Source organism: Fulmarus glacialis, unplaced genomic scaffold (genome assembly GCF_000690835.1).
Source record: "Fulmarus glacialis isolate BGI_N327 unplaced genomic scaffold, ASM69083v1 scaffold23512, whole genome shotgun sequence".
Lineage (NCBI taxonomy): Eukaryota > Metazoa > Chordata > Aves > Procellariiformes > Procellariidae > Fulmarus > Fulmarus glacialis.
The window spans coordinates 30,187-49,589 of NW_009200112.1; the positions used below are offsets into that span (position 1 = coordinate 30,187).

General features: G+C 36.3%; 1 protein-coding gene across 1 annotated transcript in view; it reads right to left on the minus strand.

Moving 5' to 3' along the window:
- Positions 1-18,389, minus strand: part of ACAP2 (ArfGAP with coiled-coil, ankyrin repeat and PH domains 2) — a 44,047-nt gene extending 25,658 nt beyond the window's left edge. The window contains exons 1-7 of the mRNA XM_009573491.1: positions 18,291-18,389; positions 16,901-16,954; positions 13,118-13,176; positions 12,435-12,618; positions 10,138-10,182; positions 8,946-9,041; positions 4,316-4,390 (exon numbers count right to left, since the gene is read on the minus strand). Of these exons, the coding sequence (XP_009571786.1) occupies positions 4,316-4,390; positions 8,946-9,041; positions 10,138-10,182; positions 12,435-12,618; positions 13,118-13,176; positions 16,901-16,954; positions 18,291-18,389 (612 nt within the window). The remainder of the gene's footprint in view (positions 1-4,315; positions 4,391-8,945; positions 9,042-10,137; positions 10,183-12,434; positions 12,619-13,117; positions 13,177-16,900; positions 16,955-18,290) is intronic.
- Between the last annotated feature and the right edge of the window lie 1,014 nt (positions 18,390-19,403).

Consider the following 19,403-nt stretch of genomic DNA (forward strand, 5'->3'; position numbering starts at 1 on the left):
TAGAAAAAAGAACTAGATAAGCTGTGTCTGATCTTATAGTCTCTGCTATTTTATAATTAAAGAATAGGAGAAAAGCAGTCACATTATAGTTTATTTTTATCTTGGCTCATGGAAAAGTTTAGTGAATCACGAAAAATAATCAGGGGGTGGAGAGAAATACATCCATATCTTTCCAGAGTCCTGCATAAGAGAATCACATGTTAATAAACTCAGTCACTTTATGTGACTCAGAATTTTGTATTCCTTAAGCAAACACACAGCTGATAAAGACTGAATTTTAAACATCATTTATTTACTAATTAGGTGTCAGTTAGGACTAAAGTACCTTTCACTTAACCAGAATTAAGAAAATTAAGCCAGTATTATGAAAGTTACACTGAAGTGCTGTATCGCACACTTCATTCAGATTTGAAGGAAGGTACATCTATGGCTTCTATTCTGATATAGATTTTTCAAGGTTGGCCAGCTACTGGAAAAGAAACATGTAGAAGTGGGTTATATAAGTGAAGAGTACAGCATGCTTTCATGGCTTTTTTTTTTTTTTTCCTTTGTCTTTAAATGTCCACAAGAGATAGCAAACCAGCTGGCAACGGAAAAACAACTTTCATTTCCACAATTAATACTAATCTGGTGAGTCACAGAATACTTACTATTCTTGACAGTGTTTCAGGAATGCATTTTCATGCGAACTTATCAATTTATCATATATGCTGGATTCATTTCATAGCTTGCATGTTTTCTGTTTCTCTACATATAATTTTCTTGTTACCAAAACACAAACCTCCATACTTTTCAGCAGCAGAGTTTTCGATTTACTTTCAATGTGAAGATTGCTAGCAGGTCATGAAAGCTATTCAAGCCATTTTACCGGTAAATCTGAGGGAGTGTGAGTATCAGCATTTTAACACTCAATATGTATTCAATATGTTTTTTACTTTAGAGAAGCAGAATTTTTTAAGTTTTTAAAAAGGCAGTAAATGAGGGAGCGTAAGTACCAAAGAAAACACTAATCTGAAAAGTTACTCCAGGATATACTAAACAGAAGACACTAATTGTGCAACCCTCACTGTTTAGAAAGTTGCTTTCATTCCCATCCCATCTGCAAAAGAGATGTTTGTCATGCTTAAGTTGAAAGTCCCTTGAGGAAGGGCTTAAAACAACAACAGACAACAAATAACAAGGTTTACAGTCCAAGACAAAGTGAAAGAAGGCAAGATAGTCATTGAGCATACAAGTCACTAGAAATACTGGCACATCACTGTTTTTTGAGACAGGAATTTGCATTACTTCTCAACGGCAGCTCTGGTTTAGGCCAGCTTTATGACTGTGGTAGCATCTGGTTTCCTATCACCTTGTTTACTCAAGATGTTAAAGATTTTCAAATCATTCTCACTCCAGCTGTTTCCTGAGCAGTTCTTTGGATGCAGATTTTTTTTTTTTAAATGAAAAAGGGATTTGAATATAATGAAAACTATTTGAAGTTCAATGCAAATGTTTTTCCTGTATCATTTCACTCATTTTAGAACAAAATATTAGCTCTGTCACAAAACCAAAAATCCATAATGCTGTTTACAGGTCCAACCGATTTTTAAATTATTACTTAATTCAACATGGTACTACAGCAATGGACTGCAAACTGCTCAGAAAACAAGAGTTATAAGTCTTAAGTGATACTGACACTGTGACACCACTCTTTTGCTATGATTATAAAATATAAATAAAAATATATTGCAAAAAGTTCCTAGAATGATCGTGACATTTCTAGTTTAATTCATAGTATGTGTTGCTCCAGATTAATAAGGAAAAAATAATTTCTTACACTAAAAAAAAAGTTTCCTGCGTATTTGCTGAGTAAATAGAACACAAAAGTTAAAACAAAAACAAAAAAAATCAGACATCAGTTTGATTAAAATAGAAATCAAACTATAGTGGTGACCAAGCCCTTCCATGACTTTTGTATTAGCCTCTCAGACAACAGCCTAATTAAATAGGATGATGACTATAAAGAAAAGTGAGACGAGTTATTTAATTAGTGCAATTACTCTGCATGCATATGCACATATATGCAAACACAGGTAGTGGGCGGGTAGGTGTGTGCACATGTGCACTTACCTATACATTTCAGAAAAGGAACTGTTCTTTATCCACACAATGAAGAAAAGGCTGCATTCTGAAGCATTAGATTAAAACTTCAGTATATTAAATACATATATACCTCATGGAATATTCAACACAAGAAACAAAAGTTTCAGTAGTTACAAAACATGGAAGGATTTGGCACTGGAAGATTTGGGAACATATGGCTAAGAGGCAGCCCAGTGGAAAGCAACATGACAAGCCACGAGAAGAGAACAGAGAACAAGGTTGCCGTCCTGGTCAGGTTGACCAAATGACAAACAATGAGATGAAGAACAAGATCCAAGGTCTAAGGCAGTTAAAGATTCTGAAATCCTGATGAGCTGGGAGCAAACTTGGTGGGAAGGTTGGGAAAAGCAAGTAGGAGACAACAAAAAACAGACAGACAACATGATTTGAGTAAGAAAGCAAGAAAATGATTTGACAAGCTATAAGAAGAATCTCCAATAAAGCACACCCTCCAAAGCCTGCATGCATTAATCTAGGCATTATCATCACAAAAATGCATCAGTGACTTCACTGATAAGGACAGGAAACAACATATACAGTTTGCAACACAGAATTTTAGAGGACAACATACAATACAATCTGACTGCTCTGATTATACTTTAGAGACAGTGTAAAAATTGTCATTCAATTAAAATAAGGAATAATATATAAATAACGTCATTATGATTGCTATTTGTACGAGAAACCAAGAATATTTTTATTACACACAGATATAGCTTATCAAGTTTCATGAAGCTTAAAAGTTTCAGTAACTATTGATACTATTAGAAGTAGTTTACCTGTAAAGCAGCCTTAAGCAGCATTTGAAGAAAAAACAAAGACTGTAAACACCACTGGCAACAGCAATGACCATAATTCACGGTAACAAGTTATTATTTCTATGGCCAATTAAAAGATAGTTGCCCATAACTTACATCCTTCACCAAGCACCACTGTTCTCTAACAGTAAAATGTTCATCTACTGCCCACTCCTGAAACTAGGCCTATTGAGCCCAAACAAATGAAAATTTGAACATCAATGTTAATTCTCAAGTTCCACCTCTTTCATTTCCCCTCTTTCTTCCCCTTCCTTGCCTGTAGTTATCTCCTGGCTGCCTCCAAACACAGCACATCAGCACTCCCCTAAAACCCATCATTTTGTCTGCTCAATTTCACAGTTACAGCAATTCTAATGCTTCCCACCAACTCCTGCAGAAATGACAGGATGAATTGACAAAAACATTTTCATGTTACCTTTTCCCATTAGTATCAATATTGACTTCTACTAAGGCTACCTAAATTATAATCCTAGAATGTTTCCATTCCTGAATTTATTTATTCATCAGATTTCATTTACATTAGGCTTTTTTTTAATTATGCCACCTGAACAGATACAGAACGTATTTGAATGAGAGTAAGAAGTGTTGCATTACCTTCAAACTGGTATCTAATCCCTTTCAAAAGTACCTGCAGTATTAGCTCACTACCGGAGAGTTCAGTGGAAATATTTTTAACTTCTAGCATTATACCTGCAAAACCAACACTGATCTAGAGCTTCCGAAACATCCAAACAACAGAAGTCATTCCCCCCACAACATGAATTATCTACATTTTTCTCAACAAAGATAAGAATTATTGCATATACAAATCTTCCCAAAACAGCAATTTAATGTTATCACTTTCGTATTTATGTACAGTTCAACACCATACATTAGACAGCCTTTACAAAAGTTTACTTTTGCTCTTTATATGCAATAGCAGCTGCCACACTACCTCAAAGTGCTGCATTCATATTTGGCACAGTCCAGAAAGTGATACATATGACTGTAGGACTGTGCAGCATATACACCTCCTCTACAGACACAAAGGAGGGAAAGACAGCAATTTTTACAACTATATTGAATCCTAGATGTAATAGGTATTAAGAATTCTAATGAAATGCCAGAGTCCCAGCATTCAAATAAATTCTACTGTTCTATTTATGTTTCAGTAACAACTAAATGTAATATTCTGTTCTGTAATACAAAAGGAATATCTGGAATCCAACCCTACGCTAATGATGTGTAAGTCTATTTCTCTGCACTAAAGATACCATCCCTCACAGTTCTGATGCAGAGATGCAACTGCTGGGGAGAGATGCTAGAGATACAAAAATGTATGTGCAGTCTGCCTTTCACATTCTCTCAAGTACCTTTTGTTGAATAGTGGAGTGCTTTTGCTCCATATCTCTCTTCTCCTTTGCAGCATCTACAGCCAACTGATCCAGCTGTAAAGAGAAACAGAAAATTGGATCTTTAGGTATAAAGAGAAATTTGGCTCAGTAGATTTCATAATGCTGACAAAAAAGAACACATTATGTCTAGACATTGCATGACTTTTGTTTTATTTGCATAGTACAATTAGTTCTCTTGTCACAAAGTGTTTACCTTGAATTACCACTGAAGCCTCGATTAAAGCACTGCACTATCATCCTAAATTAACCTCTACGAAAGGTGTACATTTCTTGTAAGCCTTAGAAGAAATGTTTCAAAGAACAGCATGGTGCCAAGCATATGCGACTCTATACCGCATTGGTGCTCAGTCTCCAAAGAGAATGACTCATGCTTTAGCTGCTCTTGCTGGCTGACTGGCCTATGCAGCAGCACTGGCATTAGCAGCAAAAACTAGAAGGAGCGAATGCTAGTGATTTTTGCCCTCCACAAAAGGGGGGGAACTGCCTCAACCAGGCTTTTGTACTGATAGTTTCGATCAGGTCACCAGCAGTATTTGAGAAAGATTCCTTGAAATCTTAGGTAGAACCATTCAAACTGTTTCTAGTTTCAGAAATAACAGCAATATGATTTTGCAAAGAAGAGACACTGTCACAACAGAGAGGATTTAAGTCAGCATCCTTACAAAGTCTGTGATAATAAAACCAGACACTACCAAAAACTTGCTGCAAGCATGTCTATAGCACTATTATATAAACTTTTTCCTTTTAAAACCATAAGGAAAAAAAGGCAGGAAATTTCAGATATCCTATAAGAGAGTAAGTTTGGCGGGGGATTTTTTGGTTTGGTTGTGGGGGTTTTGTTTGTTTGTTTGTTTTTGGGGGGGGGTGGGTTGTTTTTTTGTTTGGATTTTGGGGGGTTTTTTTGTTTGTTTTTGGTTTTGTTTTTTTTACAGACTTTGATGTTTAAATAAGAGATATGGTAAAGTGGAGGAGCAGATGCTGCCTGAAAGACCAGTTAGCTTGGTAGTTATGTGACACGCTATGGAATCCGATGAACAACTCCTTTATCCAGCCTGTAATACAAGACTGCCATTTACCCCAGCCACAGCATCTTACTGAATAACAATGCAGATGCAATACTGAACACAGCAGTACAGCCCGCAGCTTTACATCTGTGGGACAGATCTCCTGGAACAGTGTGCAACACCAGTTTTCCAGCTGAAGTCAGTCACGTGGCAGAGGGCACAGTGTGACTAACAGAACCTCTAATTCACACACAAATAGGATTGCCTCCACCCACTCTCATAACTACAAGTGAGAACTCCTGCCAACTCTGGTCATTTTCCTCAGTGTTGTATTTCCCCTGCTTGAAATGATATAAATGAGAGAAAAAAGGGACGATAACCAGCTCTTACACCCTTGTGCTAGACAGCCTCCAACAATTAAGGAGCCATCAGATAATTGAGACATCTGGATCCAATTCCATACTCTGTTACTTTTCTTAACTCTTCTGTCCCTGGCTTCTCCTCTGGCTCAAATGGCTATACCAGCACTTTCACACCTTACAGGCATTTGTGAACATGAACACATTAAAGACTGAAGTGTCCAGATATCGTGTTTATGTAGCTATATGACTTAAAAATGATAGAAGAGCCTCTAAAACAGAGACTGGCCTGCCATTGTGCTCAAAGACTGTTTTGCACCAAGAACCCTGAGAAACCCATTCTTTTGTGATAAAGATGAGAACGAGTCCAAGAGCTGTTCAAGACTTTATAGGAATCAAGTTTCTTGCTAAAACCTCAGATTCAGGCATCTGCACATGGCCCCCAAGAAATTCTTCCAGCTACCCAGCTAGATGAAACAGAAGGTAGCCACACTGAGATTAGGACAATTACCTCTAATGTATCTTAAATACAAGCGTTTGAGGATACATTTACCACAGCATAAGTGCCAAAACAAAGTTCTTAACAGCAGCTCATTTCATCATTTACTTTTTTACTGTCAAGACAGCATTGCATCATTCCAGTTTCCAAGTTCAGACCAGAATTTCTTCTTTTCACTCAGGTGAGCAGCACATCGACTGTCTTAAACAAAAAAGACCAACAGCATACAACTATCAAGAGCTGTGGCCAATCACACAACAAAACTATCAAAATCCCAGTCATTATACCACTACTGGGTAGACTTCCAAAAATTAGGTTTTTCAAAATAGTGCATTTACTGGTAAATGTATTTTTATAAGCGTATACTGCTATAATTGGTATTCTGTAGAGAACTAAGACCAAAATGTTTAGCTTTTTGAATAGTCACCTCAGAATGAAGACTCAAGTAGGTTTTCTTTTTAAACTAATACCACATTTCACATGAAGTGCCAAATACCATAATTTCCATGCAAAAGCTTGTATTACACTTGTGTGCCATTAAAGATCCCCCCACAATGATCTGACTCACGAGTAATCCTACCCTGACCTAAAATAACCAGAAAGCAAAATTGCTCAATCCTATTCTGTCATGTAAACAAGTTATTCTGAAAATGCAAAACAAAAGAACTAAAAATTATAACTACACTATTTAAGATCACTTCAATTTTCAGAAATTCAATTCAGGTGCTGTTAAACCTTGTAATTAAAACCATACACAAAATTTACCTGGGAATGAAAACTCACTTACCAACAGAAAGAATCTGCCAGTATTTTCAGAAAAATCTAGCAAATCCCTGTTTTGTTATGTCACAACATACCTTCTCTCTGACCTGTTAAAGGCAGAATCTTCAACCAATATAAACTGCAAAGCCATTAACTGTTAAACTTTCATAAGCTATTTAAAATCTGCTTCTGTCATGAAAAATATCCATTACTTAAATGCCAAGGTTTGCCACAAAAGAATAATTCAGCAAGTTGTACAACTTTAGGGTCTTCAGTCTATCTTGCTCCAATTGCAATACATTTTAAATATTCTCAGCTTTGGATTTTCTAAATTTAACTCCTTCAGTTGCTATGATACCAGCACCAAAATGAATGTTACACAATGCTCCCTATCAGGTCAAGCAAAAGGATGACCACCCATTCAAAACTAACCTTGTGTTCCTTGCTCAAATAATCTCAATGAAATGGAAATTTTAAAGCCTAGCTGGTAGGACAAACCACTACCAACTCCATAGTTTTTGTCTCCTTTCTCCATCCCCTCTTCTGCAGAGGTACAGGACACACATTCCATACTATCAAAACACTACAGTTCAACAATTACAACCCAAAGTGGAGGGATGTGAAAGAATAAAAGGCACAACTAAGGACAGAGTCCTGTGCACCTGAACCTTTCAAGTGCTGCTATTACACCAAACACGGACGGCTGTAGCTGTACAGTAACTTCCCTTCTTGATGGCAGTGCCAGCTCAAGCAGCCTGTCTCTCTCTTCAGCTCCATCACTTGCTCGCCACACGCATGCATACACACAAGTGCACACCTCCCTGACGTATGTTTGTACAAGTAATTAAGACCCACAGTAACCTGACTGGGGACTAGTCTAGCAGAAAAATAACTAGACATTGATTGTTGGGAGTTATTTTCTACAGTTCCCAATCTGCTTCACTGCACAGACACAGAAGCAGGTTGAGGGGCACAGATGACAAACAGCGCTGTGGCAGGAATAACCAGCTCAGAACAATGTCATTTCTTAGACATTCAGTGACACATCTACTTGAGATGAATGCAAATAAATGTTTGCTGTCATTTATTTAATTTTGTATCTGGACAGACACTTAGAATTTGGGTTGGCTTTGTTTTGTGGATCAGACGGGGAAGTGGCAATAGAGGGTTTTGCACCACTGCAGTTGTTGCAAGTCCTCAGATAGAGGCAAAAAAAAAAAAAAAAAAGAAGTGTTGTACAAGTATTTCCAGGCCAATTCAACTTGCACTGAAAACAAGTCAAGACACTGCTGAGTCTTCCTGCACCACAGATCTTCAGTTGAATACTGTATGTTCTTAATCTATTTTGCATAACCATTTTCAACATCTCCTGTATGCAGTTGACTGAGGTCCATCTAACCTTTCCATAAGTCCCTCACTGAAAACCCATAAGTTGCAATTATGTGTTCTTAAACTTAAACAACAAAACTGGGCAAGAACGATTCAATGTATGAACTCAGTTTTGCACTACTTATTAAAATCAGACTTCTGTTTTATGGTCTAAGTTGCTAACATGAAATATTGTTTTTGGCATACTGCATAATTTATACAGTAAATAATGTAAAGTAGAAGAAAAAACCTAATCTACTTTTTATTGTTAAATATATTTATAACATGAGTCATATACAAAAATTTTTAAAACAAAATAGTCCTGTGTCCCAAATACTACAGAATACCTCAAACAGCACTACATGGCTATGTTTAAGTATGTAAATCCTAAAGGTAGCATTAATTTTAGTAAACAGACAACTTTCAGTTTCTAACTATTTTCATTCAAGCCACCTAGTGTATTTTTATGCTTTGCCTTTATCACACTACAGTTCCCTTTTTGTTGAATAAATCTATGATGTACCTGATACGTACGCATATATCAAGTTTCCATCCACTCTAGCATACAGTTATGAATTTTTAAAGTAATTTGTTACCTGTGCACCAAGATCTTTCATGTAGGGCTCAAGTTCACTAAAAAGATCATAGCCTTGATGGAAAAAAGCCAGATGGGCATACATAAATGATAACATCTAGAAGGAAAAAAGTATATTTTTAAAAGGATAAATATTTGTCAGATATCACAAATATATCACTTAACTAATCCACATGAACAAACTTAAAATACAATTCCAGGGTTAATTTCTGCTCTCTTGTGTCCTGGCAATTTTACATCAATACCTCATAGAGCTTCCAATGTTGTAAATAAATATGCAAGGTAAAGGCAGCAAAGAACCAAGAAATTAGTTAATAGGATTAACCCCATTAACAAAAGAAATCTACTTAAGGGCAGAAAATTACTTCTAATTCATGTCACCCGAAACTTTTGTTATCTCCTGTTTAACTAGGATATGTAAATTAGAGAGGGGCTACAGAATATATTTACTAATGATCTAAAACCATAACCTTTATGAACATAGCTGAGAAGACTGTCCAGACTTAAAAAAAGAAAATTAGTTGGGAAGAGCAGAATGGCAAGCAGCTATAAAGTTGTGATCCAACTAAAGTTTTTGCTATTTAAAGGAATTAAGGATATTATGGGAGTGCAACTTTAGACTTTTGAAAGAAAAGCACCATTTAATTTGTCAGTCTCCACGTCAGTAAACTTTTTACAGAGATAATACAAAGCAGAAAAGGGAGTACAATCAGAAGAAAACTAGCATGCAGATATAACTGTATATTAATTTAGCAGATACCATACTAAAGCATACTGTATATTTGCTATTATAATATGCTATTTACATAAAACCTACCATTTTTGTAGAAAGAGCTTAAGTAGTGTTAGAAGTACTTATTGTTTATAAGTTAATATAGCAGACCTAAACAGCAGAATTCTTGGCAGACAAAGCTCAGTTTTAACCATGAAACACATACCAAAGAGTCAACAGCAGTGAAAACCTTAAAGTCTTCAAATCTGAACCAAAAGGATTGCCAAAAACAGTTAAGCATCTATGCCCAGTTATAGTAAAGGCCAAACTGACTGTCACCAAAGTGCCAAATGTACTGGTAATGTTTTGATGGGTAAAAGAACTAAATTTTTAACATACTGCTTTGCAGCCACATTTTTAATTTCAGATGTATTTAAATATTTAAATACAATATTTAAATATAAAATAAAGCGTATCTTACTGATTTTAAGATTTCTGCTCTCCTTTTAGACTGAAGAACGTTGATCTGAAAAAAACCAAGCAACTTATTTTATTCTACTTGCAAATTTTCCCCACAGAAGTAAACTTCAAGTTACTTCCAAATAATCATATCAAAGCTTAAAACATTGGAAGAACATAACTTAATATCAGACTTCACAAAGCACTTTTAAAAGAAGATGCATGCTAGTTTTGTCATGATATTAAAGTGATGCAATCAGAAAAAGCTTGCGAAACTAGAATTTTACAGTGATAGTCACAACTTTCTTATATTAGAAGGGAAAATATAAGACATCATATGCTAGCTAAAAGTAATACAATACACCTTTCAAGCAAGGAAAATTGGTACCCATTTCCAAGAGATTGAATTCAACATGTTTCAAATACCCTTTCTGACAGTACGAGCTAACCCAGCCCACAAACCTCTTAAAGAAGCTGCACTCAGCACCACTGCCGTCTCCTGCCAGGGGAGACGAAAGGATGGGGGCATGTTTATTTTCCCCCTTGGGCTGACATTGTCCAAAGTGTCCCAAAACTGGGATATAGTCCCAGCTTCTGAAACAAGGAAGATCATAATAGCTTCAACAAGTAACTTTTCATATATACTTGCACTTTTAAGCTAGCTGAAGTCACTGACCTATGGTGTTGCCCTAGAACTTGAAGAATTTCACATTACATAGAAAAAATAACTGATTTTTCACATTCACCTAGCTCCTCTATCCTCTTTGTCCCCTAATCTTTAAGGTTATCATCCAGAACTACAGATTTTACTTTAAAAGCCCCGTTTAGCAGAAACATGCATGATTTTGTAATTTAACACCTCAGTTTAAAATTCCAGCGAAAGAAATAAACTTACTGACGCTATAATCAAAACCAGACTGTACTTCTATACTTAAATAGTCAGTATTTTGGAAAACCTTCTGCAGCAAAAATAATTAAGATTTGTTTGTATAAAACAAACCCTCAACTTGCAAGGCAAAAAAAATATAAAAGGAAAACAAAGGTTTTGAAATACAGTTTAAAGCCAATATAGCTACAAAGAGACCATAGTTCTGAAGCCAGTTTTCCAGAAGAAAAGAGTCACCCAAGTAGAAAGAATTCCTAAAGCTGAATTCATTTTTGCCCGCATTAATTAAGAGATGCTGAAACTTTTCCCTGTTACTTTAAATGCATCTTTATCACAGGAACTGCTCATACTTCGAACGTACGAATTCCAGGAGGCAAACGATCTGCAGTTCAATGCACACACAAGGAACTGGCCTATAGTAATGACTGCCAGCTTCCCCCCTGCTACTATTTGACGTTAGTACAAATAATTAAGTGGTACATAATTCACATGACTTTTTAAACATCAAAATTAACTTTGTCCTTAGTGTTCAAAAGGCAGGAATTCAGTGTTGACCACTGACCATCGTATCTGTGCATGTGCCCAGGCTGCTCAGATCGATTCCACTTCACAGGTAATACATGCAATTTAAAGAAGAGTTAACTAAGCTTTAAATAACTGACTGGACTGTCACAAATCAAGATGATAATGCCTAATACAAAACTAACATAATTTTAAAGGGTTGTTCTGTGTTTGATCATAGAAGAACCCCAGACACATTTATAGGAGCCCCAAACCCCTCATATCATCCGAGTGCAATAATCCTGTTTTGCTGCAGTTGTGGGTAACTATGAAACAGATGAATTGTAAGTATTGACAAAGAATTTATTATTATTTCACAGGATTCAAAGTAGTAGGACAGAGAATACCTCTCAAAACTCTATAGGAGATCTGCACTAAAAAGCAAAAGAGTAGTTATGTTCTTGATTTCCCCTATGGCACAATACCAAAATCCGAGGCTTCTAGACAAGTAGGATTTGTTAAATAAAACCCAAAGCAAACAGCTGAAATTGTAGTAGTAGCCAACATCCTATATCAGAATTATTCAGGTAATTTGTATTTCCAAGGAACTACAGCATAGCCAAGTCACGAAATACATTTAAGTATCAGGCAAATACTGTTTTTTTCAAAATGAATGTTCAAGTTGAAAATTAAACTATGCCATTACAGCAACAGCACTGAATACCAAAGCAATTGGTATTAAGCAATAAGAATGCATCAAGTAAATTAATTTTTCTCAGATTTCATTAAAAAAGAAATTACTTGCAAAGTTATTCTTTTTTCACTGAATCTCCACAGCTTCTGAGAAGCTTATAATAAGAACTGCTGAAGGACAGATCTCTAACTATATGTAACAGATTGTTTTAAAAAGTAACTTTTATTGCTGCACTTACCTGAAGAACATAATCCAGAGCTATGTGTCGAAAACATTTCCGTGTTGCAGTCAAAATATTGGTTGCTTCCTCTACTTCGTGTTGCTTATTTCTTTGAACTTGGGCATTTTTTACTAGAGCATTCTCTTTTTCTTCACTAACTTTTTCAAACTGTTTCTTTGCATCTTTAAATTTCCTAATATCTCTAAAGACAAAGGAAAGATGGATAACAAATTAATTCCAAAGCAGGAAAAAAGTGTTTAAAGATACACTAGACAGACCACGCTTGTGACTGTTATAGCTAGTTTCTTTGTTTTCATATTCTTCAATAAATGCTTGGATGAAATGGAAATTATACAAAGCATGATAGAAGCTTCTCTGTCTTTCTCTTCTGAGGAAAGGACAAAATTGAAATTTAAATAAATGCATCTCATGGTTACTGGGGAAAAGCTTTGGTAAGCACTTTTTTCCCCCCTAAACTTAGACAATGACAACATGTAATTAAGATCATACTATTTCAACATTTCTGCAGCTGGATCTAAAGGTTCACTGATTTGGGGCGATTTTTGACAAGCTTTAATACGCACTTCTCAATTTATGGCTGGCAATTTTCAGGAAAGATGTTTCACCAACCTACTCAAATCAGACGCATTTAAGTTCTATTTCACCTATAATTTTCCCATTACACGTGCAAATTAACTTACTCTTTAACAAAAGTCTGAAGCTGTGCTTTAATTGATCTTTGGGTTTGGTCAAACAGGATCTGAAAGAAAAGCATTATTATGTAGGTCAATAACTTAGGGTATTCAAAACTTTTCATTTTAGACATACACATGGTTATTATGCAGAATTAGATGAGAATTATTATTAAACCAACGTGTGTCTACTATCAAAATATAAAACCCTTCAAAGCAGTTTTGAAATAAATAAAAAAAAAAAAAGGAATAAAGTAAGGAAAATAACACAAACCAAACACCTTTTGCTGGTCTTTTCTTACAGACTGTGGTTACAAGGAGAGACAAGAGCTCCTGGCATCTTACTCTCTCATCCTGACAATGTAAGACATGCCCACTTTCATAGAACATGTTCATTATGATTATTAAACAGTCAAGAATATTACTGTACAAACAGCCTTCAAGAAACAACTTTGAATGTTAAGTAACAACTTTTTTTGATTCTTAAAGACTTTCACAATTTAACCAACAACTAAAAGACAGATGAAACCATAGAAAGAACATGCCCTTAACTTCCGGAAAAAAAAACCACAGACTGAAATTAATGCTGAAAACGTAACATACATTTATGTTAGTAATTAGTACCATCTCCTTTACATAATACGTTTGTAAAAAAACACCCACTGTTGAACTGCTAAGAAGAATGGCTGCTTCTTTTTCTAAGATTAAGTGTTCTAAGCCATGCTTCTCAGATTTCTTATGAATTGGGGAGACTGGGGGGAGGGAGAGGAGCAGAATATAATCTACTCATTCAAATAGTAAAGCTTGAGAAATTTTTTAAGTTTCCGAGGCCAAAGCATAACTGAATGTTAGACAACTTCTATTTTCTCTTATGACACCAGAAATTCTAACTGAGAAATGAAAACGCACATTCCTTCAGCTTCACACCTGCTCTCTGAGCTTTAGGACAAAATGGAACAGGTCAATGGCTATGGGACAAATCCTTTTGCCACTTATCATTGTGCAGACCTTAATTTCCAACTCCTCTACACCTCCCATTCTGCATTACAGAAATATACAAGGCACGATCACAAAAAATTAAAGATGTGAAAGAATATAAGGAAGTAGTAGTTGGCCCAACTGAACAGAATCTCTTCCAAAAGGTAAAGACCTTTAAGTGTTAAGTAACTTTATTGAAAGAGCAAGTCAAGAACTCAAAGTTTCAGGTCAAACAATATTTTCTTTAAATGTTCTCAGTCTTAGTTTCCCTATTCACAAAATTTGGGAATGAAAAGCCATGCAATGCCAAGTACTGACAGCAAACCCTTACCAGCTTGTTTCTCTTTTCTAGAAACACTGAAGAAAGGAAAACACGACTGAGTTTAAGTCACCCATTAACAGTGGTACTATATCCTCCATCCAGTCTCCATTTGTGGAAATTTTCAAGACTAAATGGGATAAAACCCTAAGCAACCTGCTCCAACCTCAGAGCTGACCCTGATTTAGGCAGGCAGTTGAACCAGACGTCTCCTGAGGCTCCTTCCAACCTGAATTGTCCTATATCTAACAGTAACACATGGAAGATCCCGTTTGTATTCCCACTTGGGGAAACCAGAAAAACAGACAACTAGAATAGATAAAGAACTTCTTGACAAGCTGGGAGTCATGCTGGGACTACTCCCACTGCCGACATTTAAGCTTGCCAGTGCCTGAGGAGTGCACCAATCAAGATCAATACAGAAAGAGTATAACCAGATGGGAACTCAACTGATTAGTGGACTCCCAGAAACATGAGCCTTGCAATTCTGCTTACAGTAATGAAGAGGAAAAAAGTGCTAGGCAGAAAAATACATACACATTTTTTCCCTAAAAGAACAGAAAAAAGTACCCAGACCATGATCTGACTAGATTTACAGCCTTTCCAACACATTACCTTTCACACACTCCAAACCAAGTCTAAGAAAGCTGCTATTTGCCATAAGCTGTCAAAGCTACTCCCCCACTGCTGACTCAGTGAAAACACTGCATTAGTCTGGTTCCTAGCCTTATTTGTAGCAAAGCCTCATATGAGAAAACTGACAGTCATCCAGATCTCAGAGGGACCATCTCCTACCCCTTCCCTCCTTCCTCTGGAGGATGCCTGCCTCTCATCTTTCTTCCTCTAGATTCTTCTCACTCATGATGGCTCTCCTGCCAACTTGGTCAACAACAGCGCTGACGCTCTGAGCTAGTAAGTCCTGCTATTCACATAAAGCAACGCAGGACCACAACATGTCTGGCAAAGCTCTACATCAGAACCCCATAACATGCCTCACTTCTTATATTTGTGCCTTTTGGTAAAAGCCACTGTTCTACTCACTATGCTTGAACACAGCAAGGAAGTGGAGGGAAAAAAAGCAGGACAGAACTCGGAGTGGTTCAACATAGATCTGCAAAGAAATCTGCTTTTAATATGGCTTGTTCTTTGCTTTCTGCCTTCAAACTGCCCTAAAGGGAGAGTTGTGGTGTGCCAAATTTTACCAAAGCGCTGCAAGCCACCATCATGTAGAACAATAACAGCAGCAAGAATATAGGACCCAGGTCAGATGTGTCAAAAAGAGCATACCATATAGCAAAGACATGGTTAGAGGGTAACAAGCAGCAAGAAGTGTGATTAAGAGTATAAAATAGAGACAGCGAACTGGATTCATCTGCTCAATCTAACCTGCAGAAATCACTGACACGAAAGTAACACTTTCTTCCACTACTGCTGCTTTGAACCTTTGCACTAGCTTCTCTTTACCATCAAAGTATCACTGTCCACTTACTCCCTTCTTCACAGTTTTCATTATATTAGGTGTAGATATGTACACCTCATATAATGGAAAGGAAATCCAACTCAACAGTATTCACCCGCTTCCCTTTGTTTCCCTTCCCTTCTAAAAGCATGCATTTTCAAAAAAATGCCTAATAAGACAGTTTTAGGAAGCTAAGTTAATGCTAACAAACTTAATTTCAGCTGAAGCTGTTTGAACTGCATTCTCTGTATCTCATTACATTTTAAACTCGTAGTGGTATAAAAAAAATAAATTTTAAGTGCCCTGCATATTTTCAGCACTTTGAAGACACTTCAGTTACTTTCCAGCAATTTGCTGGAAAATGAAAGAAAAGCAGTAGGGGCCCAGGCAAGATGAAGAAAATAGAAAAACGAACACATCCCTTTGGCTTTCAGGATACAAGACTAAACTCTTTCAAGGAGAACAAAAAAAAAATCAGTTTTTAATCCAGGCAAAACTGAGCTTTCTGATGAAGTCTGACATGCTAAAATCACTATTAGTCTTAAATCCTAGCATTTTCTCCTTTCTCTGCACTTGTCTAAATCTGTCATGCTTCCAAAAAGAAAACTACACACAAATCAGAGGTGCTTCATTTTGTCCATTATAAAGGATGGGGAAAGAAGTAGAAATTATGGAAAAGGTAATAATTATTTCAGTCCAGCAAACAAATATGCTCATAGTTTGTCACTGCTACGCATCAGTTTGATTAAAAAAGATGAAACAATCCAGTATTTACTCTGTCTTACAGCACTGGCTTTTAGTAAGGCTTACAAATTCCAAACAAAAAATAAAGCGAGATATAAATATCCCCTTTTCTGCAGATTTTTAAATACTTCATAAACAAAATATAAATAAAATATTTACAAGTATAAAATGAGAGGTATTTAATACCACTTAAACCATGACTTTGCAAATAGTATCAACAAAAATTTTTAGCATTATTCTGTTATCAAATATAACTGGAGGTAAGCTATCAGTTTCAGCTAGAAATACTTACATTGTGATAATTGATCATTTCCTGTAAGGTGTCAGAGAACTTTGTCAAGCTGGTCTGTAAAGAGAAAAACAAAGTGGTTTAAGTTAAGCCCTACCAAATACACAGCACGAAAGCAGCGTTTCAGAGGCTTACAGCTTTTCAGAAAAGCACTTGGAAATTCATTTTCCTTAGCATGATTATTAAACTAAAACCATTATGCTAGAAGGAGAACATGGGGGTAATATCAAGTAAATCTATTAAAGCTACAAGCAACAAAAATGTTACTGCTACCTACCTATATATAAAGGACCAAACCGAAGCAAAGCAGGAAAAACTCAAATTAAGTTGACTAAACTATGGGAAGTTCACATAATTTAACACATTAATTTACAATATTTAATATTACACTACTCCATATTTATTAATGTTTAATACTCTAACTCCAAAAACCTGGTTCACATGTTGTAATCATCAGTACACACACATTTACTGTAGGATCTACTGCCTCATAGCTGATACGCTTAGCAACATCAACATCGATCTGTAGAATCGATGTCTCAAACACAGATCCCTAATATATTTGGATAACTGCTTATTGCTTACACAACAAGTGTAACAAAAACCTACTTGGAATCAAATAATGTAAGTTTTACTAGTTTGCCATCGCACTACATTTCTAGCAAGTAAATTTCCAGACAACAACAGTTTCAGTTGCACACAGACTATACTGAAGTTCGCAGGCATTATCTATTCCAACTAGTGTGTGAAGATGCATACCTGCAATTGATGTTCTATTACATAAGAGGCATTAAATATAGATAATATACACAGAGATGTGCACATAATTATACCTGCATATTAAACAATTTCATACCTCATTTCAAAGTAACATAGATAGGAAATATTAGCTGTTCCAAATTAGCCTAACAAGACATCAGTCTGAGGTTACACCATCAAAGCGGGCTCTGTACATTTAAAAATTTGAATTTCTATGTATTGGAGAGTGCCAGTTCCAGGGCCCAAGAGATCAACTCAAGGAATTTAGTTGCAGAGAAACAGCTCTTCAGATCTCATTAACAGAACCCCTTTATTCAGCAAAGTAAACAGGGCAGCTGTTCACAGCTTCAACCTGACTTTCTCCACTCCTCCCAAGAAGACTATTCCTAACCTAATACACATTTTCTGGAATTTGGAAAACCCTTGCCATTGCAGGTTAAAGCTGAAACTAAACAGCACAGGCACTTGCAGTGCACCACAGTCAAAAAAGCTCACTCTTAAGACATCTCAAAGAAAAAGGAGCAAAAAGGCAAATAATAGTATAAACTTCAGCTACTTCTCTTGCCAACTGTTATATTTTACCCTTCTTAAGTTATGCTTTTCTCCTTCCATTTTCACCTCTTAAAGAACTTACCTCAACCAATGCATCTTTACAGGAATATTGTGCCAGGTCTCGAATTCCATTCATGAACTGCTTGTTGGCTGTACAGAATGCTTTCCCAGTATCAATCATTGCAATACAAAGCTTCACCAGCTGAAAAGAAGAAAAAAATGACGACGTGGAAGTTTTTTGGTTTGTTTTTTACACCACCATATAAACATGAAACACGCTGAGCTTAGTTAAGTCTAAGAAACAAAGATTTCAAAAGTTAAATTCTAAATTTACAGAGCCCCACATTCTATGAAAAGCTTTCTATTGTGATAGCTACAAAAATACTACTCTAGGTCAACTGATATGCCATTAAGAAGGTTACTACTCTTTATAATTTTTTTTTATTATTATTTTTTATTTGTTTTATTGTTAACTGAGATTTTGCAAATATTTCAAGAGAGAGGGCTGTATGAGGGCAAAAAGTGCAGCAACTAAAATATAACTGGTTAGAACTCAAGCAAATTATAGAAGTTTTGTGGTTTCCGAGCCAAAAAAATCCCAAAAGAAACCCACACCAGTTGTTTCATCTTGAGACACTCAGAATACAGGCACAGGAATGCAAAAGGCTATCTGCACAAAGCACAACTGAAGAGACATGGTTACATCTCAGAAGGCAAAATCAATCATGTTTTCACTCATACAACAGACTAGTCTTTCTCTGATGGGTTTCCATTCCTACCACTCACTGCTTAGGTCAGCACCTTAGCTGTCATGGTACTGCAGAGTCTGATGTGAAGGCCATCAGTACCTTGTGATGGATGTTTTCCCGCTTTTTGAACCATGTATGCGCTGGGCCATTAATGAAAGAAAGAATGATTAGTGCGATCACTAAGATGCTCTCGAGAGAAGTGTCGTTTTTCAACCCAGCAGGCAGCTCAACACCACACAACCGTTCGCTCATCGCCCCCGCCAGTGGGATGGGGGAGAGAATCAGGGAAGGAAAAAAAGTAAGATTCGTGGGTTGAAATAGAGACAGTTTAATGGGCAGAAAAGAAAGGGAAAAATAATAATAATGATAAAAGAATATACAAAGTAAGTGATGTACAATGCTCACCACCCGCTTACCGATGCCCAGCCAGTTCCCGAGCAGCAGCC